This window comes from Gracilinanus agilis, chromosome 1 (genome assembly GCF_016433145.1).
Source record: "Gracilinanus agilis isolate LMUSP501 chromosome 1, AgileGrace, whole genome shotgun sequence".
NCBI lineage: Eukaryota > Metazoa > Chordata > Mammalia > Didelphimorphia > Didelphidae > Gracilinanus > Gracilinanus agilis.
Genome location: NC_058130.1, coordinates 696168787 through 696191693, shown reverse-complemented (window position 1 = coordinate 696191693; position 22907 = coordinate 696168787). Strand labels below are relative to the sequence as shown.

At 37.9% G+C, this 22907-nt stretch overlaps 1 protein-coding gene across 1 annotated transcript in view; it reads left to right on the top strand.

Moving 5' to 3' along the window:
• The first annotated feature begins 2029 nt into the window (after positions 1-2029).
• The window catches only part of SLC45A4 (solute carrier family 45 member 4), a 74968-nt gene continuing 54090 nt past the window's right edge, over positions 2030-22907 (top strand). Inside the window, exon 1 of the mRNA XM_044669309.1 lies at positions 2030-2273. Within this exon, the coding sequence (XP_044525244.1) occupies positions 2030-2273 (244 nt within the window). The remainder of the gene's footprint in view (positions 2274-22907) is intronic.

The following is a 22907-nucleotide window of genomic DNA, read 5'->3' as shown; positions in this document are numbered from 1 at the left end:
CATAAAGTAGGTGGTTTGTATGACATTTTGAGGTCCCTTCTATTTCTGTCACTAGTATGACAGAACCTCAGTTAACTCAGTTAACTTAGATGTATATGGAATATGGGTTTTTGGTTAACTAGAAAATTTATTTTGTTTTACTCCTTGAAATTTTTTTGGAGGGGACTTTTGATACTCTTTTCTTCCTAAGTTTTTAGTTATAATCATTTGATCTTTGAGTCAGAGTCTTATCATTCCTAAAGACTGTTGTTAATCTGAGATTATTTACATAATTATCATTGTATTAGATTAGGTTATATCTATGTTAACTTCAACCTATACATATCTTCAAAGCATTTCATAGGTTCAGAGATGGAAGGGGTTGTAGAAAGAAAGGTAAGTGACTTACACATAAGTAGTAAGTAGCACAGCTGGGCTGTGCAGCCAGGTCATCTGGCTGAAAATACAATGCCCTGGAAAGGAGAGAGTAAGGGCGTATTGGGAACATGTGAGAATATACTATCTTCTTCTAATGAAAATTTGCTTCTTCCTCCTAAATGCAGAGTAATTTGGGGGCTAAGGTTTGGGAAAAACACTCTAGTTAGTTGCCATCTAGTTAATCAAGGTATAAATGTCTTATAAAAAGTTTCTTTAATGCAATAAAACTTAATTCCAAGAAATAAAGAATGGTGGGCCTTCAAAGTGACATTTGTATATTCATTTTAGAATCACAACTATGCAAACTTTGAGGTTAACCTAGTAGAGAACCTATCTGCAGGCCACTTGAGTAGGCTTCCAAACTTGATTTTATTTGTTCCATCTTTCCTTGGTAAACCTAAATAACAGTTTTTCCCCAGTCTTGATGAGTATTAAAAAGAGCTGTGAATTAAATAGATAGGTTTATACAGTGTAATACTTAATAGGTAGAAGATATTAGTAGATAGGAGAAGATTGAAAGAACTCTTACCCTCAACAGGTTATTTCTCTTGTCATTCTTTCTTCAAGTCTTCCATTTTCTTTCATCCATTTCTTGCAAAGAAAGACCTCAGAATTTCTTGTGGGAAAAGAACCCCAGAGGTCCACTCCCACTTAATATTTTACAGATGAGGAATCTGAGGTCCAGATCATAAAGAAAGTAGCAGAACAGAATATTAATCTAGAACCTAATGCTAAATCCAGTGTTTTTTGCCACTGTGTCAAGATATCTTTGTGAAAGAAAAAGTTATATTTCTTATAAACATCTATTTGTCATTCTCTTCATATAGATCAGTGATTCCCAAAGTAGGGGCCACCGCCCCCGATGGGTGCTGCAGCAATCCATGGGGGCAATTATGGTCACAGGTGCATTTGGGGGTGGTGAATAACTGTAAGGAGGCAGTGATAGTATGTGACAGGGGGCACTAAGTAATATTTTTTTCTGGAAAGGGGGCAGTAGGCCAAAAAAGTTTGGGAACCACTGATATAGATTCTGAATAAATTCTTGAGGCCTAGGAATTTTCACTAAATAGCTTTTTAAGTGTCCAGATACCTTGGGATATGTGGAGGGTTAGCCAACTAGGAACTTGGGAAAAGAGAGGGATTCTTAGAGCAGAGCCACATAGGCCATTCTAGCTATTTCCTTTTTCACTGACTGTTGTTCTGGTTATTTTTTCCTCTTTTTTGCAGATTAATCAGTCACTCGATGGGGATTAACAGTGGACCACCTTTTTGTGATACCTTTCCACTTCTTTGTAGCAAGAAAAATAATTTCAGCACCTCTTCAATAATAATGATGAAACTGGTATTAACTGAATGGCAATTATGGATTTTTAACTCTAATTCACAGTAAACCAGCAAGCCATATGTTTAAAGTCCTACCAAATACCATTCTGTTTTGCTGCATGTCTCAGACATAGGTGAGAAGTTGTGAGATATCCATTTATACAAAGAGGAATGTGTTACCTGCATGAGGAACGCGACAAGCTGAAAGAGAAGACACCTTAATTTATCATTAAAGATATATGATAGTATTATTTATATAGATAGAATAAAGATATATATTTTGGTGGTAATGAAAATGGCTCCTCAGAATGCCGACTCGGAGTCTATGCAAGTCCAAGAGCTCACTGCACCAGCCCCAGACCTTCAGAAATCTGAAAATAAGGAAAATGAGAACCGTGATGAGACGGTTAGCGAAGGATCCATAGACCGCATACCAGTTCGCCTTTGGGTGATGCATGGGGCAGTAATGTTTGGCAGGGAATTCTGTTATGCCATGGAAACGGCTTGGGTCACACCGATATTGTTGCAAATTGGTAAGTGTTGTCTGTCCTTTCTTGACATGATGTAAATGAAGTTTAAATGTTGATTTTATTAGGTGAGTAACAAATCTTTTAAGCTATTCTACTTATTTAATAAGTAGCAAAAGATGTAGTTATTGGTTTCGAGGCCAAAATGCCATAAATGGTTCCTTGCATTTTAGCATCTTAGGCTTTTCTGTGACTAAATGTCCTCTCCTACCCATCCCCTTATATTTTTTTGTATTCTCTTTCCTCCCCCCCCACCCCCCACCCCCACCCCAATTACATATACATCTCTTTGAGTTTTAAACTATGAGCAGTCATGGGACCTGCTTTATGCACTCGTTTTTATAGCATGACTCATATAGAGCAGGAGTATTACAAACTGGAAATGGCAAAATGGAAACTAATAGGTCATTGTCATACAACTTCAGAACTAGATGATTATTTAAATGTGTTTGACATCAGGCTATTATAATTTTTCTAAACTTTTAACTAAATAGTTAAGTTGGATTTAGTGATGTTAATGGTGAGTGCTCCATTAAGGAAAATCATTCTTTACATTTTTCCAGCATAAATTGCTTTTAAAGCACTTAACCTGCACATAAACCGACTCATTTGGTCCTTATAACATCCCTATGAAATAGTCATATTTCTTCTATAGGGCTGAAGTGTTTGCAAAGTATAAGTGTTACAGATGTTTAAACTTTTTTATGCATCTTAATGTATAAAGGCCTTATTAGTATCTTTATGTTTTGAAATTTTATTCCATGCTGCCTCATAGAATCTGAGTTAATATTCCTATATTGTATCAAGGGACAGAGTCATCAGCACCTCTATCACTCTGAGGGAACTACTGAAGGTTATTCTCTTGCTAGGCAATTTAGAATTGGCTACTAGTATGTATACCCAAATTTCTTATTCTTTTCTCTTGCTTTTACCCCTGAAACCAGATGAAAATTTCTTTCCTATTTACATTTACCCAAAGACCAGTTCCTAGATATGTATTTGCTCATCATGCACTACCACCAAGACTCATAAGACATTTTTTATTTCCCAAGGTTAGCTCACCTTGAGTAAAGGAAGAAATATTTATCCCATGTTCTCATGCCCCTTAAGCATTTATTGGTCTCAAAGGTGACAAAATGTAGATCTGGAAGCAGAGGTATAATAGATTACAGTTTGCTTCCCACCAGTCACTACTCTAAAACTCTGCCTAAAGTACAGATCATATCTAATATTTGGCCAGAAAATGGGACTTTTCCTGTTTACAAACATAAAGCTAAAAAAACCATTAAATTTTTTTATATTGATCTTAAAACACATGCAAAAAGCATTTTCCTGTTTATAGCAAAGCATAAACATTCTATATGAAACTGTAAATCTACATTTTGTACCACTTGCTTTTTGGAAAATGTATTTTATTCTTGTTATTTTCAAACTGTCCTGCTTGTGTTTTCTTCTTAACTTCTGTTCCCTTTTGCTTTAAAAAAAATGTTTAACATGAAAAGCTTGGGCAAGAAGAGGGGGCAGGGGGATCTTTTCAACAAATTAAGCATAGTTACACAAAATGAATACATACAAAAGACCGAGTCCCAAAATGTATGTCAGTCAATAATCATGCCTTTTGCTTACATATTGTCAGGAGGTAGTTAACTTGCTTGCTTGCAGGTCTTTTGTCGTCATGATTGGTCATTGCAATGATCAAGGTTCTTAAAGTGATTCAGGGTTTTCTGTCATATAAATTGTTCTTGTTGTTGTTCTGCTCACTACCCTTTGTATTATTTCTTACCACCCAGGATTCTCTGAAATCATATCTTCATTTCTTATGTTACAATAATATTCCATTAAATTAATATACCATAATTGTTCAGCCATTGTAAAAAGCTATTTTTTGAAGACGCTGCCCCTACTCCTTTGTAGTCTGGATGCAGATTTGGAGAACCACAGGACCCCACAACAATTTTCAATAAAGAAACCTCTCTATAATAAATCTCTTGGATATATGTCTTGAACCCCCCCTCCCTTTCCCCCCACCCCCATGTGGATGCTCTTTTAATGAATAGAAACTCATTTGCAGAGATATTTATCACTAAATGTAGGAATTCAAATGGGTAGTAGAGATTGACCAAGTTAACTTCTTATATTAAAACTCATTAATTCAGAACCCTTATTCCAGTTGATGTAAGGAATGCCTAAATTTGTTCTTTAACTCCTCATTTATAAAATAAAGATAATGAACTACATAATTTCTTAGCTCCTTTGTAACTCCAAATAATATAGTAATATGATAAATATAGGAAAAGAGTATAAATCATAGTTAATTATAAGTCAGGAAAGCTAGTTATAATTAAAAACTTCTATTTGGACAATTTTTTTCCTTTTAAAAAGAATTTATTATTTTATTATTTAAGTTTTATTTTAATGTCTCTTGTCTGCACATTGGTCATTTCCTACCTTTAGCCCCTATCTATAAATTGAACCCTTCCCTATGAAAAAGAACAATAATAAGAAAAAACATTCTGTCCTAGTAACCCTTCACTTTGTCATAAAGGAGAAGAAATTTTGCCAGATCATCTTTTTTCCAAGACCTCTAGGATTAGTTTAAAATTATTTTACTCAGAATTTGGGTTCCTTCTGGTGGTGTTCTCATTTATGTTTTTGCTGTCATTATATGGTTTTCTTAGTTCTGCATATTTTGCTCTTGATCAATTCCTATTGTGTATTTCTTAGAATTCCTCATCATTTCTTACTGCATTCCATCACATTCATAGCTGCACCTTCATATTTTTCCTAGTACCTTTTAATTTTTTCAAAGATGATTAAAATACCACATCCTTGACTTTTATATAAAGACCCAAATCAGTGGTTTCAGTATACAGTAGAACTTTGTTTTTCTATGACCAAGACATCCAAGACCCTTCATGTAAGTTGAAAATCACTCATAATAGCAATCTCATTATTTAACAAGTATTATTATATGAACATATCTAGGCACTTTATGACTTTTCATAGGCTTATCAAAGCTTCACTTAATTGCTCTTATACTTTGGGGCCAAATAGCATTAATGAAACAAAGAGAAAGCACTGCTCTGGCAGAGACATGACTTGTTACAAAGGCTGATGTGGGAATTTATGTTTGGTGCAAAACAATGACTCAATCTAATGCTTCTTGGTACAAGAACAAGTGTGATTAGGCAAACTGCTGCAAGACTTTACACCACTTGGGAAAATAGTGTGGATTTAATTTAGCACATAATCAAAAACTTTTATTTTACATAATTTTCTGCCTTTATTGTTTCTGATTGATAGTTGCATATACCAGAATTTGAATGTTAATTAAGTTAATTAAGTAAAATGAGGTCCTACTGTATAAATTATAACTATACAACTAGATTGCCTTAAGAAAACAAATTAAGGGGGCAGCTGGATAGCTCAGTGGATTGAGAGCTAGGCCTAGAGATGGGAAGTCTTAGGTTCAAATCTGTGTGACCCTGGGAAAGTCACTTGACCCCCATTGCCTAGCCCTTACCACTCTTCTGTCTTGAAACCAATAGTATTCATTCTAAGATGGAAGGTGAGAGTTTAAAAAAAAAAAAAAAGAAAAACATTGGTTAAAAGAACGACAGTGATGATACAGATTCTTAAGTTATAGTATTCTACTTAAGATATGTAATATTATTGTCTAGCTTTAATGTAATATGGGATACAGACACCTACTACTCTTATTATACATAAATAAGTGACCATAGGGACGTTACTGAACCTCTTTGAGGCCATATGTTATAAATAAGTTTTGATCTACCTAGTGGAAGGAGGTCCCTATCAATTAACCAAATCAGACAATTGTTAAATGCCTATTTTGTCTCAGCTATAAACAGGACTTTATATTTGATCTTAGTGTAATGCCAAGCCTCTGGAATTTGTTGGGCCAGGGAATGGTTGACAATGGTCAGAGCTATACTTGAGAAAAATCAACAGCTGAATAAGGATGATTGGAATGGGGAGAGACTTGAGAAGAAATTAATAAATTAGATAGCTATGGTTCAGTCTACCTGAGAAGTGATGAGAGACTGAACTAAGATTGTGACTATAGGTAGAGAGTAAGAGATGTATACAACAGATGCTATGGAGATAGAAACTTCAAGATTTCGAATATGTAGGGTAAGTGAGCAAATAGATTCAGTGATAATACTGAGAAGCCTTGGTGATGAGGGTTTTAGGATTAAAAATAGAGTTCTGTTTTGGAAGTAATACATTTGAGGTACCAGTTTAAGAACATCCAATTTCAAATGCCCAATGGTGGTATGAGACAATAGAGAAAAAAGAACTGGACATATGAATCTGGGATTTATCCTTTGTAGAGAGAATAATTGAACCCTAGGAACTCCTCAGATCAGGAAGTGAGATTATACAGAGGGAAAAGAAGATGTTTCCAGATAACTGGGAGATTGGATACCTATGGTTAATGAACACGGCATGAATGAAAGTTCAATAGTTAGAGATTAAGGAGTGGTTACATAAATGGTAGGATAACTAGGGTAGAACTATATCACAAAACCCTAAAAAGAGAGAATATTCAAGAAAAATTTTCCATGGTTACATGATTCAAGTTCTTTCCCCTTTGCCCCCATCCCTCCCCTTACTCCCTACCCCCAGCCGGCACATTTCCTCTGGTTTTAACATGTGTCATCTATCAAGACCTATTTCCATATTATCGATAGTTGCATTGGTGTGGTCCTTTCGAGTCTACATCCCCAATCATGTCTGCATCAACCCATATGTTTAAGCAGTTGTTGTTCTTCTGTTTCCTCTCCTGTAGTTCTTCCTCTGAATGTGGGTAGCATTCTTTTCCATAAATCCCTCAGAATTGTCCTGGGTTATTGCATTGCTGCTAGTACAGAAGTCCTTTACATTCTGTTTTGCCACAGTGTATAAGTCTCTGTGTACAATGTTCTTCTGGTTCTGCTCCTTTCACTCTGCATCCATTTCTGGAGGTCATCGCAGTTCACATGGAATTCCTCCAGTTTATTATTCCTTTGAGCACAATAGTATTCCATCACCAGCATATACCACAATTTGTTCAGTCATTCCCCAATTGAAGGGCATCCCTTCATTTTCCAGTTTTTTGCCACCACAAAGAGAGCAGCTATAAATATTTTTGTGCAAGTCTGTTTATCTATAATCTCTTTGGGGTACAAACCCATCAATGGTGTGGCTAGATCAAAGGGCAGGCATTCTTTTATAGCCTTTTGGGCATAGTTCCAAATTGCCATCCAGAATGGTTGGATCAGTTCACAACTCCACATACAATACATTAATGTCCCAATTTTGCCATATCCGCTCCAACATTCATAACTCTCCCCTTCTATCATTTTAGTCAATCTGCTGGGTGTGAGGTGGTACCTCAGAGTTGTTTTAATTTGCATTTCTCTAATTATTAGAGATTTAGAACACTTTCTTATGTGCTTATTGATACTTTTGATTTCTTTATCTGAAAATTGCCAATTCATGTCCCTTGTCCATTTATCAATTGGGGAATGGCTTGATTTTTTACACAATTGATTTAGCTCCTTGTATATTTGAATGATTAGACCTCTGTCAGAGTTTTTTGTTATAAAGATTTTTTTCCTAGTTTGTTGTTTCCCTTCTGATTTTGGTTGCATTGTTTTTGTTTGTACAAAAACTTTTGAATTTAATATAATCAAAATTATTTATTTTACATTTTGTAATTTTTTCTAACTCTTGCTTGGTTTTAAAATCTTTCCTTTCCCAGAGATCTGACAAGTGTACTATTCTGTGTTCACCTAATTTACTTATAGTTTCCTTCTTTATTTTCAAGTCATTCATCCATTCTGAATTTATCTTGGTGAAGCGTGTGAGATGTTGATCTAAACCTAATCTCTCCCATATTGTTTTCCAATTTTCCTAATAGTTTTTGTCAAATAGTAGATTTTTGTCCCAAAAGTTGGGCTCTTTGGGTTCATCATAGACAGCCTTGCTGATGTCACTTACCCCAAATCTATTCCACTGATCCACACTTCTGTCTCTTAACCAGTACCATACTGTTTTTTTAATTTTTTTTTTAAACCCTTAACTTCGGTGTATTAGCTCCTAGGTGGAAGAGTGGTAAGGGTGGGCAATGGGGGCAAGCGACTTGCCCAGGGTCACATAGCTGGGAAGTGTCTGAGGCTGGATTTGAACTAATGATCTATAGGACCTCCCGTCTCTAGGCCTGACTCTCAATCCACTGAGTTACCCAGCTGCCCCCTAGTACCATATTGTTTTGATGACCACTGTTTTATAGTGCAGCTTGATATCTGGTGCTGCTGGGCCACCATCTTCACTTTTTTTTTCCATTATTTCCCTTAATATTCTTGATCTTTTGTTCTTCCAAATGAACTTTGTTATAGTTTTTTTCTAATTCTGTAAAAAAGTTTCTTGGTAGTTTGATGGGTATGGCACTAAATAGGTAAATTAATTTGGGCATAATGGTCATTTTTATTATGTTAGCTTGTCCTACCCATGAGCAGTCAATGTTTTTCCAATTATTTAGATCTAGTTTTAATTGTTTGGAAAGTGTTTTGTAGTTGTGTTCATATAATTCCTGTGTTTGTTTTGGTAGATAGATTCCTAAAGGGTATTTCGCTTTCTAACTCTTGCTGCTGAGATGTGTTGGAAATATATAGAAATGCTAATGATTTATGTGTATTTATTTTGTATCCTGCCACTTTGCTAAAGTTGTTGATTATTTCCACTAGCCTTTAGTTGATTCTCTAGGATTTTTTAAGTAGAGCATCATATCATCTGCAAAGAGTGATAGCTTAGTCTCCTCATTGCCATTGTTAATACCTTCAATTTCTTTTTCTTCTCTAATTGCTCCTGCTAGTGTTTCTAGTGCAGTGTTAATAATAGAGATGATAATGGGCATCCTTGTTTCACTCCTGATCCTATCGGGAAGGCTTCTAATTTATCCTCATTGCATGATACTTGTGGATGGTTTTAGATATATACTGTTTATTATTTTTAGGAAAGGTCCTTCTATTCCTATGCTTTCTAGTGTTTTCAGTAGGAATGGGTGTTAAGAGAGAGTATTCTCGAGGAAGGTGATCAGCATTGTCAAGATGTCCTGATCAAGAATGGTGGGGTTGAGAAAAGGCCATTAGATGCAACAGTTAGGAGAGATGAAAGGTATCCTTAGAGAGGGAGCAGTTTCTAAGTGTTCAGTGTTCCCGAAGTAGTCTAATCCAGGGATAACCTGGATTTCAATCAGAGCAACTAAATTATGCTGCTGTACTTAGCACATATGAGCCAGCTAGGAATTTCTGCTAGTTCAGAGTAACATAACTATAGGCTCCCATTTATTTTGAGATTTTATCCCTTAACAATTGTAGGAAAAGTTTGGCACAGAGAGGAGAGTTTTGGAATGTTGCAAGGAAGCTCGAAGGGTAGGAGTCACAGTTGGAAGGAGCAACAGAGGCTTGTGGGAAATAGAACAGGAGGAGGGACTTTGTCTCTGGCAGGGGATGGAGGACTTTTACCTCACCTCAGGATTCAATATTTGGATACCTGAGACTTTCCCAATCTTTTCCTTGTGCCTGAAGACCTAAAAGTGTTCCTGATTTTCTCCTAAATAACCAACAAAGAGGCTGACTAGACATCTACAGCAGCTAGAAGGGTTTTCGACCCAGAAAACTTGCTGAGACAGCCTGCAGACCTTTACCCTACCTGTGCCTTCCAAAGAGAGACTTTTGCAACCTGTCTTTAGATTAGATTAGCTGACAGATTAGAGGAAGGAAGAAGAATGCTTGAAGCCCAGCTGTGGGCTTGGCTAGGCCAAAGAGACTCCAAACCTCCTTGTGTGTTAAAATAGGTTTTCCTCATCCCGTTAACCTGACCCTTCCTTGAACTTGTTATAATAAACCATCCCTTTTGAGAGATTCACAGTCTAATCAGATTTCCTTGAAAATACCTGGAGAGAGGGTTGAGGGTATATGGGGAAATTTGGAGAGACAACTCTCTTAAGCTTTGGTTAAATTAAATCCAAAGGTGACTGTCATTGTGGTCTCCCTGACAGAAAGCTGAGTCCAGAGGGGACTTTCTTGGGGTCGGGCTATTTGCTAAGTCCTGGCAACTAGTCATTACCAAACCCCAAAAGGTCCTTTGTCTGAACACTGATTTCTGTCCATCTTTGTTCTCAACACCATCACAAAGATAAACCCCATCGAAGCCCTCAGGGTAAAGGAGGAGAGTGACTCAGCTAGTCTCAACACATAACCAGACTAGCTAAGCCATTAACATCCTTGAGGTTCTTCCTCAAATCATTTTAACACTCTGAAGGGCTGAGCTAATTGCTAATTTGAGATTCTGCTCTGTTCTTGGGGCCTAAGCCACATTACTGCTGCCTACTTTGGAAATTTCTCCTTTTTTCTCCTTTCTCAGTACACTATCTAGACCTTTGTTGTTCAGAAATGACACCCTTCCTCAGTTCATCTTGGATCTGTGACATACAACTAGGTAGTGGGCTTCAAAGCTGTCAGCTGGCACATGTCCCCATTGCAGCATCCATCCTAATATAGATCTGGAACCTCCTCTAGTCCTGGTACACGTTTGTTCCTCTGTGTGTGAGGTATGTTCTTCCCCGAACTAGTCCCTAGTGTCATCAGACCTCTGTCTCCCTATACCAACCTGAGCTGGACAAAGGACCCTCTCGAATTTCTTTTTATTTCCCCATCAATATTCAGTCTTAGGTGTTTTCTAGGTCTATGGAATTTTATGGCTACTCTAAGTTTTAAAATTAATATTCAGTGCCTCCAAAATATATTTATAAGGATTTTATTAAAAGTGCAGGGAAAGAGTCCCAACTCACCCTTTACCACGCTGCCTCCTCCAAAAATAACCCATCTCCACGCCCACAACAACCATCTCAAAACAGCCCGCGAAACCCACAACCAATAGGAAAAGGCTTAAGGAATTATGGGTATGGTGAAAGGGAGTTTGGATAATGTAGTTTAAAAAGGGTACAAGGTCTTTTCAACTTTACATTCCCCCCTGTGATCCTTTGGGAGGCAAGTCTCCCCAGTGGATCATGAAAACATAATCAAATTAAAGTTTACGATAATTCAGAGATAAAAAGGAAATAAAAGGAAGAAAGAACAAAACCAGTGTTCGGTGCATTGACAAAGCCATTTAGGGGGCAGTCCCCTTTCTGGCATAAAGTGTCCATTCAAAATAAATACATTCAACCCCCCAGAGTTCAAATTCTCCATGTCTTGAAATTCACTCTGGATCTTTTGTGCAGTGTGTAGTCTCTGCAGGAATCTTCATGGATCTTCATGGCGTCTTCTGTATTCTGGGAGGTAGTCTTCTGTTCTAAATTAGGGTCAAATTTAAGTCCAGATTCACAGAAATAACAGTCCCCCAGAGGAGAACAACTTTACATTCCCCCCTGAGGAAAATACAGGGATACACATGGGAATCACACAGGAATACATGGTCAAGGCATAAGGTATATGAATCAATTCTCAAAACATCAGAGTCCAAAGAAAAGTAAAAAAGGTAAAAAGAAAAAAAAAATAACCTCTGAGGAAAATGTAGGATATTAAAAAAAATGTGAAAGGAAAAAATTCTAGGAACAAGAAAAAGGAAAAAAATCACAAATCAAAGCAGGTTCCTGTAGCAATCCATGTCCCATAAGCTTTGCAACAACAGTCACTCACTAACCCAGTTTAGCAGCCTGAACTACAGTAAGTTGTCACATCATGAAAGAAATGGAAAAAGGAGACTAGATCTCGAGACAAATGGGAAATAGCATTTCCCAGCGCAATACTTTTCTTCACTTTCAGAGATAATGGAGCCAGAACAATCGATGTCGAGTACTTTGATATCGAATGCGGTACAAGGAAGTCCTACGTCTTAACATACGCTAAGCATCGGAACCTTAGTCACACACAGGATCAAGTCTTTGCGTAGAATGTCATCAATCCCTGTAGGATTAGTTTGGTCCCTTTCCTTTATGTGCTCATTTGGCACTTCGCAGGTCAAAAACTCTGTGCTCCTTTGTGGTTCCAATTCTCCTTGGATTATATATAGTCATTGAGCAAAAGTCTCATCATAATTAAATAACTAGTGGCAGGTTTCTATAGTCCAGAGCTTTTTGAGTCTAAATTTATATGCTAGGTAAATGGACATCTTAGCTTATTCTTATTACAAAAATCAAAACAGTCAAGAGTCTATTTAATGCTGGTGACGTGCTTCAAATGTAAAAAATGAGAGAAAAAAATCAAATACTGTATTGCGCATGTAGGAAGAAAAATGAACAACAAAAAAAAATGTGTAGTTTTACACAATCACAGAGGTAAAGAATAGAGGTTAATTTTCAAGAAGTAAGATTCATTCCTTCCTTAAATTGCCATGATCCACAGTGTGAGTGCAAATGAGTTAGACAAAGTGATGTGAGACATATAAAGCAATAATACATCGAAGAAAGTACAAAAGGAATGATGAAAGGCACATCAGATCAATATAGGTCACTAATACAGATATTTTGTTGTGAGGTAGTATATGTATCTTTCAAATACAAGGATCAATCAAATAAAGTGCAACAAAATAGTGCAAAATCCAGGAATAGAGCATTCTTATCACAACAGTCAAATACAATCAATAGACAAATATAATAGGTACAGGTAATAGAACTTAGTACAGAGAATTATTCATTTTCAATAGAGGGTACTCATTTCACATTACTGCAATGAATCCATGAGTCCCTTTCTCCAATTTTAATGGCTGTTGGTGTAGTTAATAGGATCTAGAATGGTCCATCATAAGCAGGTTCAGTTGACCCAGAAGGTTTGAAATTCTTTATGTACACACTATCACCTGGGTTCAAACCATGAAGCGAGAAGTCTAAGGGGCCTGCTTGAACAGCAGCTCCAGAGTCGTGGAGTTCTCACAATTTTGTTTGTAATTGTCTGATATAAGTGGCAATGGTTGTATCCCCTCCTAACAATGAAGTATAGGCAGGGTTGAATGGTTGTGCCTGAATATAGGTGAATGTCCAAATAGCATCTCAAATGGTGAGATGTGTAAATCACCTCTGGTTCTGCTTCTGAGATAAAATAAGGCCAGAGGTAGAATTTCAGGCCATTTTAAATGAGTCTCCATGCATAATTTGCCAATCATAGTTTTAAGTTCTTTATTCATCCTTTCAACTTGGCCAGGGCTCTGGGGATGATATGGTGTATGAAATTTAGGAGTTATCCCCAAACATGAATAAACTTGTCATAAGACTGAGTGAGTTCCTCTATCAGAATCAATACATGCTGGCAGGCCAAAACAAGGAATAATCTCTTTCATAAGGATTTTGGCAACAAAAGCTGCTGTGGCCTGAGCAGTAGGAAATGCTTCAGGCCACCTGGTCAGTTGATCAACTATGACCAGACAAAATTTATAGTGTCCAGCTTTTGGCATAGAGATAAAATCAGTTTGCAAATGTTTAAATGGTGTGTAAGCTAGAGGACGTCCACCAAAAGCTTTTTCTTGAAAAGTGTGCTGGTTAAAGGCCTGGCAGGTAGGACAAGCTGTACATATTTTGGAGGCAATTGTAGTTATTCCAGGTGCTATCCATAATCTTTTAACAGAGTCCACAATGCCTTAGGTGCCAAAATAACTGTGTTTACAGATGGAATGACAAATTTGGTTATAGAAAGCCCTAGGGAACAGGGGCTTGCCTTCAGATGACACCCATACTCCATTTATCTGTTTTGCTCTAAATTTCTGCTTCCATTTTCCCACTTCCTTGTCATTATAGGAAAGGGATAGATCCAAATTGTCAGTAATTGTTAGTGGCATAATTAACTCAGGTCCTTCTAAGGCTGCTAGTTTGGCTGCAGCATCTGCTCGATCATTTCCCCTGGAGACAGGGTAAGTGCCACCTGTATGTACAGAGCAGTGAACAACATATATGGCTTCAGGGAGCTGGATGGTAGAAAGAAGTTGAGTGATAAGGTTTGCATTGGCAATACACTTTCCAGCTGATGTTAAGAATCCCCTTTGAAGCTATAACATGCTGACAGCATGACATGTCAAATGCGTAATGGGAGTCTGTGTAAATTGTGACCTTTTTGTTCTGTTCAATGATACAAGCCTGTTTTAAGGCTGTGAGTTCTGCACCTTGTGCACTTACATGTGAGAGTAAAGAAGCTGACCATAGAGTATCCAATTCTGTAACTACTGCAGCTCCTGTATAGTGCATACCATCTCTCATAAAAGAAGAACCATCTGTAAATAATATTAAATCAGGATTATTCAGAGGGGTGTCCAGTAAATCACTACGAGGTTTATCAACAGTGGACACCAAAGATGTACAATCATGTAAAGGTTCTCCAGAAATTGGCAAATCAGGGAGCAAGGCTGTGGGATTAAGAGCTCCACAGCATTTTAATGTGATATGTTCATTATTCAATAGGGTTATCTCGTATCTCATAATCCTTTGATCAGTAAATGCCTGAGTTCTATGTCTTAATAACAATGTCTCTACCTCGTGTGGGCACATTATGGTCAGAGGGCATCCTAGTACCAGATCAATAGATTTAGTCACTAATAAAGCTGTGGCAGCTACTCCTCTAAGGCATGGTGGTGCTCCTGCAGCTACTGGGTCCATCTGGGCTGAATAATAGGCTACTGGGCATTGGTCAGGTCCCAAAAGTTGAGTTAGAACACCTGAAACTACTCCTTTCCTTATATGGACATATAAAGTAAATGGTTTGTCATAATTTGGGATGCTGAGAGCAGGGGCAGTCAGGATAGCATGTTTTCAAATTGAAAGAGCTGTTCTGTGTTCCTTTTCCAAGTGATTCAGGGACTATGTTTTTTGTGAGTGCTACAAGGGACTTAGTGATTTCCCCATAGCAAGGGATCCACTGCCAACAAAATCCTGTCACTCCAAGTATTGCCCTCAGTTATATTTTAGTGGTAGGATCACTTAAGTTTTGGATACTTTAAATACATTGTGGAGAAATTAAACGGGACCTAGCAGTTAAAATAAAGCCTAAATATTGCACTTTGTGGAGACACCACTGAGCCTTTTCTTTTGAGATCTTGTGGCCTCTTTTATGTAATTCTAAAAGATGTTTACTATCTTCTTGACATGTTGTGGCATCTGGTGAGGCCAAGAGTAAATCATCTAAATATTTAATTAACTTGCTGTTTTTAAATGTTATATTATCTGTGTCTTGGCTCAAAATCTGTACAAAAAGGCTTGGGCTTTTGACATACACTTGGGTCAAACATGCCCATGTCCTCTGGGAACCTTTCCAGGTGAAAGCAAGATATGTCTGGAATCCTCATGTATAGGTATGGAAAAGAAGGCTGAGCACAAATCTATTACTGTAAAGTATGTAGCTGTGCTAGGAGTAGAAGAAATGATAGTATTTATATTGGAAACTACAGGGTGTCTCTTTATAATATGATTGTTCACTGCCCTCAAATCTTGGACAAATCGATAGAGATGCTTGCCATTGGGCCCCAATTTTCGGCTTTTTAACAGGCAGGATTGGCGTATTGTATTCAGGTTTACAGGGAATTATGATGCCTTGGTCAATTAGTGACTTTATCACTGGGGTAATGCCCTCTAGTGCCGCCTTCGAGAGAGGATACTGAGAATGGAAGGAGGTGGGCTAGATTTTGTTTTAATTTGGACAGGGACAGCTGATTTAAGTCTTTTCAACTTTACACTACCTTGCCACTCAGGCATCTTGGCACCACTTTCCCATTAAATGTTGAGGCCATTACTATTTTCCCAGCATCTAGGCTGGAAACTTTCATGGCATCCATCATTCTGGAATCCTCATTCAGACTCATCTGTTGCTAAATCTTATTTCTACCTTAAAGAGATCTTTCAGATACATTACATGTCCTTTCAACTCACAATTTCCTGGTTTAGATCCTCATCATCTCATGCCTGGACTATTGCAGTAGTCTGCTGGTTGCTCTTCCTTCCTTGAGACTCCTTTGCTCCAGCTCATCCCCTACTCAGCTGCAAAAGTGATTCTACCTAAAACTTGGGACCAACCTTGTTGCCCTCACCTTTCTCCTTCCTCATCTACACAAACCCTAATAGCATTTTTTAACTTCTGGTAGAAAATAAAAAATCCTATTTTGCTTTTAAAACCCATCACAACTTGGTCCTTTCTACTTCCATATAATCTATAATCTAATGACACTGCTCTTTTTCTTCTAACACGACACTCTTATTCTGATTTTATGTCTCTTCACTGGCAGTCTCATTGCTTTTGAATGCTTTTCCTCCTAACCTGTGCTTTCTGTCTTCCCTGAATCCCTTCAAAACTCAACAAGTTCTACATTCTAAGATTTTCCCCCTTTGTATTTTGTACTCAGTGTATATATCTTATAGGTTAAAAATTTGTTATCATGCTGTCTTCCATATTAGAACAGGATTTCCTTAGCTGCACGGATTGTGGTTTTACTTTTTCCTAGTAGGACTAGCTCTTAGCACGGTTTCTTATCCACAGTGTTTGTGAACAACTGACCACACCACTTGTTCATTTGAGATGAATGAAGTGGGGAGAGAGAGTAGGAAAAGATCATTTTAGAATGATAAGAGATGAGTTCCCTGGGAATGACCTCAGTTTTTTAGGTAAAATATAAGGCTAGGTCCTTGGCTAATATGGAAGGTAGGGAAGGATGTACTTTAGTTGGCCTGAAGACAGAAATCTTTAACAGTTTATGTAAAGCAAGATAAAAAATCAGGGAGGAAGAGAATATTTGCCTTGCTACAATAAGGGCCTAGTTGTTACTAGATATTTTAAATTTATAGGGGACTCCTCTCTCTCCTCTTCATCCCACCTTCCCTAGTATTTATTTAAGATTTGAAAGTACTATATAAATATTATCTCATTGTAACCTTACAACCATTGGGGAGGTAAGTTCTATTTATTTTTTCCATTTTATATTTGAGAAAACTGAAGCAGAAAATAGGTTAAGTAATTTGCCTAGGGTCATACTTCCAGTGCCCAAGGTCAAATTTGAACTCCTGACTTGATCTTGGACTTCTCTATCCATTGATCTCTATTTGTCACTAATTTTAAAAATTGTTTTCCCCATATTAATATCTGCTTTATGTTATTGCCCAATTGGTCTAATTCCTAGCTCCTCTCTGTCATCCCTACTTCAATGTATTAGTGCAGACACTCCTTTGATATCTAGAATGAAATTCTCTTGCCTCCCACACCTTTTGAAAAGTTCTTCCTTCAAGGCTTGTGGTCATCTCCTTTTCTAATTTTCAGGTCCCTGGAAGGCAGCTGTCATCTAGTCAGTAAATAATTTATTAAGCACCTGCTATCCTCACGCCACCATTCTAGGTGCTAGGGATGTTTCTGACCCCGCCCCCCCTTCCCGAAGTAGTGGGTAACAACACAGATAACAGGCAAACTATTCCCAGGGTAAATTGGAGATAATCAGAAAGATGGTACTAGAATTAAGAAGGATCTTGATGAAAGGCTTGAGTTTGGGTTTTTTGTCATTCACGTGCTTTGGATGTTAAATCAAGACCTTATCTCTTAAAATAAAATTGATAGTTATTTTTCTTACAGATGTTACTCTGGGTCTGACACCAGTTCCCCTATGAGTTTAACTTCACTGAAAATTTTAAATTCTCTTCTTGCTTTTTCACTTCCCATTTTCTGTTTCTTCTCTGATTCTGACTTTGCTTTTTTTTTTTTTTTTTTTTTTTTTTTATTGTTGATTCATCATTTTAAAATAGGGCTCTGCACTTAAATCTTGGGATCTAGAAGATAGAGAAATCCTAGAGACTACCTGATGTTATAACCTTACATTACAGATGATAAGACTGAGGAGTCAACTTGTTCTGAGAGGAAATGTCAGATTCAGCTTAGACCCAAGTGCTGTTCTCTGTGCTACACTATGCTTCCCTGTTTATGTTCTCTGTTAGCCATTCTAGCACACTGTCTTTTTTCTTTGAAGTTTAGATTAGACTTTTTTTATATTCTCAGCTGACCCCCTGGACATATAAAAAGGTATTTTTTTGACCACATCCCTGGAATGATATCTAACGCTCTTGTGTCACAGGGTATTCATAAGAAGAAATAGTTGTCATTGTGTTTAGTAATTTGACTGCACAAAATCTGGTGACTTAAAGCGTGACAGAGTAAAAGATCATGGGATCTGCAGTGAGAAAATTGGTCTGTGAGTTCCGCCTGTGTTACTCAGTAGCTACAGGCTCCTTTACAACTAACTTAAATTCTAAGTTTTCTTATTTTCTTCTGGAAAATGGGAATGACATTGGTACTATTTGCATCAAAGTTGTTACTATTAACAATACTAGTCAACATTTATATTGTACTTCGTGCCAGACTGTGTGGGCAACTAGGTAACATAGTGGATAGAGTATTAGGCCAAGAGGAAAATCTGAGTTCAAATTCAACCTCAGATACTTCCTAGCTGTGTGCCTCTGGACAAGTCACTTAACCCTATTTGCCTCAGTTTCCTCATCTGTAAAAAATAAGTTGGAGAAGGAAACAGCAAAGCACTCTAGTAACATTTTCAAGAAAACCCTAGATGGGAGTCACAAAGTTGGAAATGACTGAAACACAACAAAAATGTACCAGATAATCTGAAGTGCCTTAAAACTGTTTTTTCATTTTATCTTCAAAACAGTCTTGGGAAGTAGGTGCTATTTTTTTTTTTTTTAATCCCCATCTTTCAGACTAGGAAACTGAGACAAACAGGCTAAGTGACTTGCCTAGGGATATATATTTAGGAAGTGTCTGGAGTCACATTTGAACTTGGATCTTCTGATTTCTGGCTTGGTATTCTGTCCACTGTTCCATCTCACTGTTTCTCTCTGGTTTCTTCTTGAAATTGTTTGAGTAGATAATTGTTTTTTGGAGGTGATCTATGTAGGCTTATTTTCTGCATTGAAAAGGTCTGAGTACTTGTATTATGTCTTATATTATGGTGTTATGGTTTTTACTTTTTGTGCTTTTTGTGGGAGACATAATCCTTTGGTTGTCTATGCATCTTGTTTACTTAAATAGAAAACTTGCTTTCTTTTAATGTTAATTTATACCAGGGTTCGGCAACCTTTTTGGCTGTGAGAGCCATAAATGCCACATTTTTTAAAATGTAATTTCTTGAGAGCCGTACAGTGCTCACAGTGTGCTCCTGTAACAGTGCCTGAAGAAAAAAATTGACTTTATGGCTCCTGCAGAAAGAGCCATACGTTGCCGACCCTGATTTATACTTTTTGCTTCACTTTTAGTTTGTTCTTCATTTCTTTATATTAATTTGCATTTCCACTTAGTTGTCTTTTCTTTGTTTCTTTAGTGAGACTTGCCCTCACAGATTCTAATTTTTCTCATCTACTATGCAGACCATATAGTCTACTCTCACATTTCTTATTTCTCCTTTGGACCATTCAGGAACAGTATGTGGTGGTTCCATGTTCTCTTGATATCCCACAGAGTCCTCTGTCTCATTAAGTATTGAATCATTTTCTTTGCACTGAAGTGATTTACTAGATCTGGGGGCTATATTTCCTTCTGCTGGTAATGTTTTCCTTGCATATTATGTTTTCTTCTTCCTATGATCTGGTAATTTCAGTCTTTTCCCTTTATTTCCCCCTATTGATTTCTTTCTGACTTAACAGTATCTCAGCCTCCTTCCTTGATGGGCAAATCTGGTTCACCAGGGTAGCTCTCTGCCCCAAGTGACTTTTGGAAGAACAGAAGTGGCCCAAGCTAGATACTGGGCTCTTGCCCTCAGGCTTGGTAGAATGCTATATAGCTTCACACACATAAGGTATCCCATCTCATTCTCTCTTGATTGCTCAGTTCCTTGGTCTTAGAGTTCAGAGTGATTGCTCAACGGGTGCTGTTGCTACTTGAAAGGATTTCTTTTCTTCAAAGTTTGGCTCTCCAAGGCTCAGAGAGAAGGAAGGAGGGATAAGTGTCAGGGTGTAGGTTTGGACTCTCTTTCATAGGTGTCCTGCTCCTTTCACTGTGTTCCTCTGCTCTCTTGTAGAGATCTTTTTCAGCACAGAATGCTGCTATGGTGCTGCCTTTTGAAGCCTCAGCAAATTTATGCAATTTAGAGCATAAGTCTCCAGGGCAGTGGAAAAAGGGCCAGAGTATTAGGATGGGAGGTTGCATTTTGTTGTGGGGGGGGAGGGCATGGGAGGTATTGGTTAGTTCAGCCTCAATGCTTATAGCATGGTACATAGTAGAGAAAGGGGGTTATTGAGTGAGTAGTTCATGGAGGTTTTGTTTTATTTTATTTTTTAAACCTCCTTTGAAATTCCTAGCATTCTAGTATTCTAGACCAGTGCTGGGCAAGCTTTTTTTTTTTTTTTTTTAAGCTCTTACCTTCCGTCTTGGAGTCAATACTGTGTATTGGCTCCAAGGCAGAAGAGTGTAAGGGCTAGGCAATGGGGGTCAAGAGACTTGCCCAGGGTCACACAGCTGGGAAATATCTGAGGCCAGATTTGAACCTAACCTCCTGTCTCTAGGCCTGGCTCTCAATCCACTGAGCTACCCAGCTGCCCCCTGGGCAAACTTTTTAAAGAGGGGGCCAAAGGAAAGGAAATGCTCACTTGTCAGTTTGTTTCTAAGACAACTCTTTGGAAGTTTCATTGTATTGTATCCTACTCATTGTATTCATCAGATTAGGAATAATGTCAGGCAGCTGGATAGAACATTTCAGGGGGCTGCATCTGGCCTGTGGGTCATCACTGTTTTAGACCATGGAGATAATAGAAGTTGTTTTTATCAAAGATGCATAATTTCTGTATTGGGAGGTTTTGAAGGGATTGTGAGGATCAGAGAAAAGATTTGGTTCACCATCTAGTCCAGTAGTTCCCAAACTTTTTTGGCCTGCCACCCCCTTTCCAGAAAAAATATTACTTAGCCCCCTGGAAGTTAAATTTTTTTTAAATGTTAATAGCAATTAATAGGAAAGATAAATGCACCTGTGGCCATCACCGCCTCCCTGGATCACTGCAGCACCCACCAGAGGGCGGTGGCACCCTCTTTGGGAATCACTGATCTGTCAGTCACATGAATCTGCTACTCTAGATAATTTTTTTAAAGTGTCATCTTTAACTCCAACAAAGTCTTCAATACAACTTCTACAGAGAATTCTCCCTGCAGCATCACCCAAAAAGTGATCTCACCCGTCCTTTCATTAAAAGACAAATAATGCTGTGGAACTTTTAAAATCATTTGAATAGCAAATAACTTGACCTTTATTCTTTTTTTTTTTTCCAGCAAGGGAGTATTATAATCAGAGTTAGGCCTTAGGAAGGTGAATCTCATAGAGCTATGAAGAATCTCCTTGAAAAAGAAGCAATTAGGCAAGGAAATGAGATAATGATGCTCTTATAACATTCTGGGGAAATGTTAATGAGGCCTTGGAGAAGGAGGGGTGCAATAGCAATTTGAAAACAGGGGAAATGGGAGAAATTGCTCAAAGAGAACTGATAGGATTTGGTGATAATGTAGGTAATAAGAGTTAGGGTTAAAAATAGTTGCATTGAGCTTTGGTGCCTTGTGTACGTTGGGGGTTGGATGGTGGCACCAATAACAGATAAGGAAAATCAGAAGGAAGAACATAAGAGATGAAGAATTTTTAAAAATTTATTTAGAATTTTTTTTTTATTTTAAACCCTTAACTTCTGTGTATTGGCTCCAAGGCAGAAGAGTGGTAAGGGTAGGCAATGGGGGTCAAGTGACTTGCCCAGGGTCACACAGCTGAGAAGTGTCTGAGGCCGGATTTGAACCTAGGACCTCCTGTCTCTAGGCCTGGCTCTCAATCCACTGAGCTACTCAGCTGCCCCTAGAATGGTTTTTTTCATGGTTATATGAATCATGATCCCCCCCCCAACCCCAGCTGACAAGCAGTTCCACTGGATTATACATGTATCATTGTTCAAAACCTATTTCTGTGTTATTCCTATTTGCAGTAGAGTGATCTTTTAACATCAAAACGCCAGTCACATCCCCATTGAACCATGTGATAGATCATGTTTTTCTTCTGTGTTTCTGTTCCCACAGTTCTTTCTCTGGATATGGATAGCATAAGAGATGAGGAAGAATTTTGAAGTTCAGATTACCCAATTTTGGCATACTTGTGGTCTAAAGCAATGATTCTCAAGTTTTTATATCCATGAAGATTGACTTTTTTTTTTTTAACATTTATTAATATACATTTTTAACATGGTTATCTGATTCATGCTCCTCCTATCCCCTTCACACACACACACACACACACACACCGCGCACTCCCCCCCCCCCCCCCCCCCCCCCATGGCCGATGCGCATTTCCACTAGTTTTGTCATGTGTCCTCGATCAAGACCAATTTCCAAATTGTTGGTAGTTGCATTGGTGTGGTAGTTTTGAGTCCACATCCCCAATCATGTCCACCCCAACCCATGCGTTCAAGCAGTTGTTTTTCTTATATGTTTCCTCTCCTGCAGTCCTTCCTCTGAATGTGGGTAGCATCTTTACCATAAATCCCTCAGAATTGTCCTGGGTCATTGTATTGCTGCTGGTACAGAGGTCCATTACATTCAATTTTACCACAGTATATCAGTCTCTGTGTACAATGTTCTTCTG